Genomic DNA, 1,964 nt, shown 5'->3' with positions numbered 1-1,964 from the left:
TGTTTTCACGAGCTCCTAGAAATATTCAATATGAAGCGGCTTCCCAATTCTTTGACCTCAATATAAAAGAAGGACAAAAAGTGAGTCCTCATGTGCTCAAAATTATTGAGTATGTTGAGACCCTCAAGTTGCAAGGGGCTGAAATCCCCGAGCAACTCGTGATTGACAGAGTGCTTCACTCCTTAAGTCGAATCAAAGGCTATATTCAGTTTAGAGTAAACTACAACATGCAAAACTTGAAAACCGATCTCCATGAGTTGCACAAAATGCTTGTGCAAGCCGAAAGGGACATAGGGCTTGATGCAAGCACTAGCAAGGATATGCTAAACATCAATGCAAAGAGTAAGGGAAAGTTTAAGAAAAGTGCTAACAAGGGTAAGAAAAGTGCTAACAAGGGTAAGAAACCCACTTCCTATAAAGGTAAGGAGAAAGCTATTGAGAATAGCTCTTCCAAACCTAAAAGGGGAGTCAAACTCGATAACAAGTGCCATTATTGTAATGGCATAGGCCATTGGAAGCGCAATTGCCCCAAATATTGGAAGACATCAAAGCTCGACGTGTGACTCCAGTAGGTAATATTTCTTCCAAAAGTTTATGATATTGATATTAATTTTCCAACTCAACTTTGTATTACGATAGGAGTTGTGTTTCTCACCCTTCTTATTGAATTTAGGGAATGAGAAGAAAGGAAAAGCTAAGCAAGCATGAGGAGGATCTTCAAAGGGAGCTAGAGTAGCCGCCGCATAGATGGAGACCTATGGACTTGGCTTGGCGTTTCATTTTGAATATGTCTTCATAATAGTCTTATGTTTAGACATTGTCTAAGAACTTTATTTTGTTTCCATGTTAGACATGTAAATTTCTTTTTTTTTTGCATCTCCGAACAAGTATTGTATTTTGTTTTAAATGACTTGGCTTTCAACCCAAGTCATTTCGGTTTATGGCATTATAAGTTCTAAGACATCTTTCCTCTTTCTCTATTAAGATATATAACATAAATTAACTCAACTCAATCGATAATATTGAAAGATGATGATTTGTTCAATATGGTAAAGACCTAAGTTTTGAATTTGATTCCCAATTAAAAGATTCCTGGAAAAATGACATTTCTTATGAAATATAAGATTGATCGATTGAAAGTTGAAATGAGTTGTTGAACTCATATCTGGGATGTTACTCCATGTTAGTAATTGTTTAAAGTGAAAAACACGCAATATGAATCACTAACGAGAATCCATACAAGATATGGAAGGGATTAGTGTCTAAAATGACAACTTATCTTAATTGATATCTCAAGGAAAACATGTTCCTAATGCTCTTTTTCAATAAAAAGAACAAAATTGTTTGTAGCTCATAATGCTATCTTCTTAGAAAATAGGTGTATTTCTAAAACGATAGAGTGGGAGAAAATCGCTACAAACTTGTTTTGTAGTATAATGACATAAGAAGATGTTCTAAAAGTCATACACGTGTTATAAATAGAGTTGCTTTTTGAAAGTAGTAGAACTATTATCCATAGAGTGAATTGTTGCTAGTGAACCAAATCGGAATTTGTTGTAAAGAAGTGTTAGTTTTACAATCCGTGTTAGATTCTATATGCAAATCTAAGAATAATTACTTTAAGATATTGGTCTCTTTGAAGTAAAGCCTTCAAGTATAGAATAGCATATATGAACATGGTGATGTTTATCCAATAAATTCATGTTAGTAAGTGCCGCATTTCATTTTGATGAAACATGGCAAGTGATGTTAAACCGCTTTTCTAAATAGGTTTTTAGAAAAGGATGTGTGTGTGACCCTGATCTTAGGTTTAAATCCGAGAATTATAACTTGCTAATTAAGCTTAAGGGATCCATATGTGGTTTTAATCTAAGTGTTAAGAGATTGTAAAAATCATCCTTTCCATTCATGTGATAATAGAAAATGGTTGCATTTGAATTTTTCAAATGAACCAAAATTATACA

General features: G+C 33.8%; 1 protein-coding gene across 1 annotated transcript; it reads left to right on the top strand.

The window, feature by feature from the left end:
• Positions 1-227: 227 nt before the first annotated feature.
• On the top strand, positions 228-563 carry LOC141630654 (uncharacterized). The gene has a single exon (XM_074443431.1). It carries the CDS (start codon positions 228-230, stop codon positions 561-563), a length of 336 nt encoding a protein of 111 aa, XP_074299532.1.
• Positions 564-1,964: the final 1,401 nt, after the last annotated feature.

Source organism: Silene latifolia, chromosome Y (assembly GCF_048544455.1).
Source record: "Silene latifolia isolate original U9 population chromosome Y, ASM4854445v1, whole genome shotgun sequence".
NCBI classification, from domain to species: Eukaryota; Viridiplantae; Streptophyta; class Magnoliopsida; order Caryophyllales; family Caryophyllaceae; genus Silene; species Silene latifolia.
This window is presented reverse-complemented; position numbering and strand designations above follow the sequence as displayed.

Coding starts and splice junctions, on each gene's coding strand:
- LOC141630654 (XM_074443431.1), top strand. CDS start 228: ATGCAAAACTTGAAAACCGATCTCCATGAGTTGCACAAAATGCTTGTG.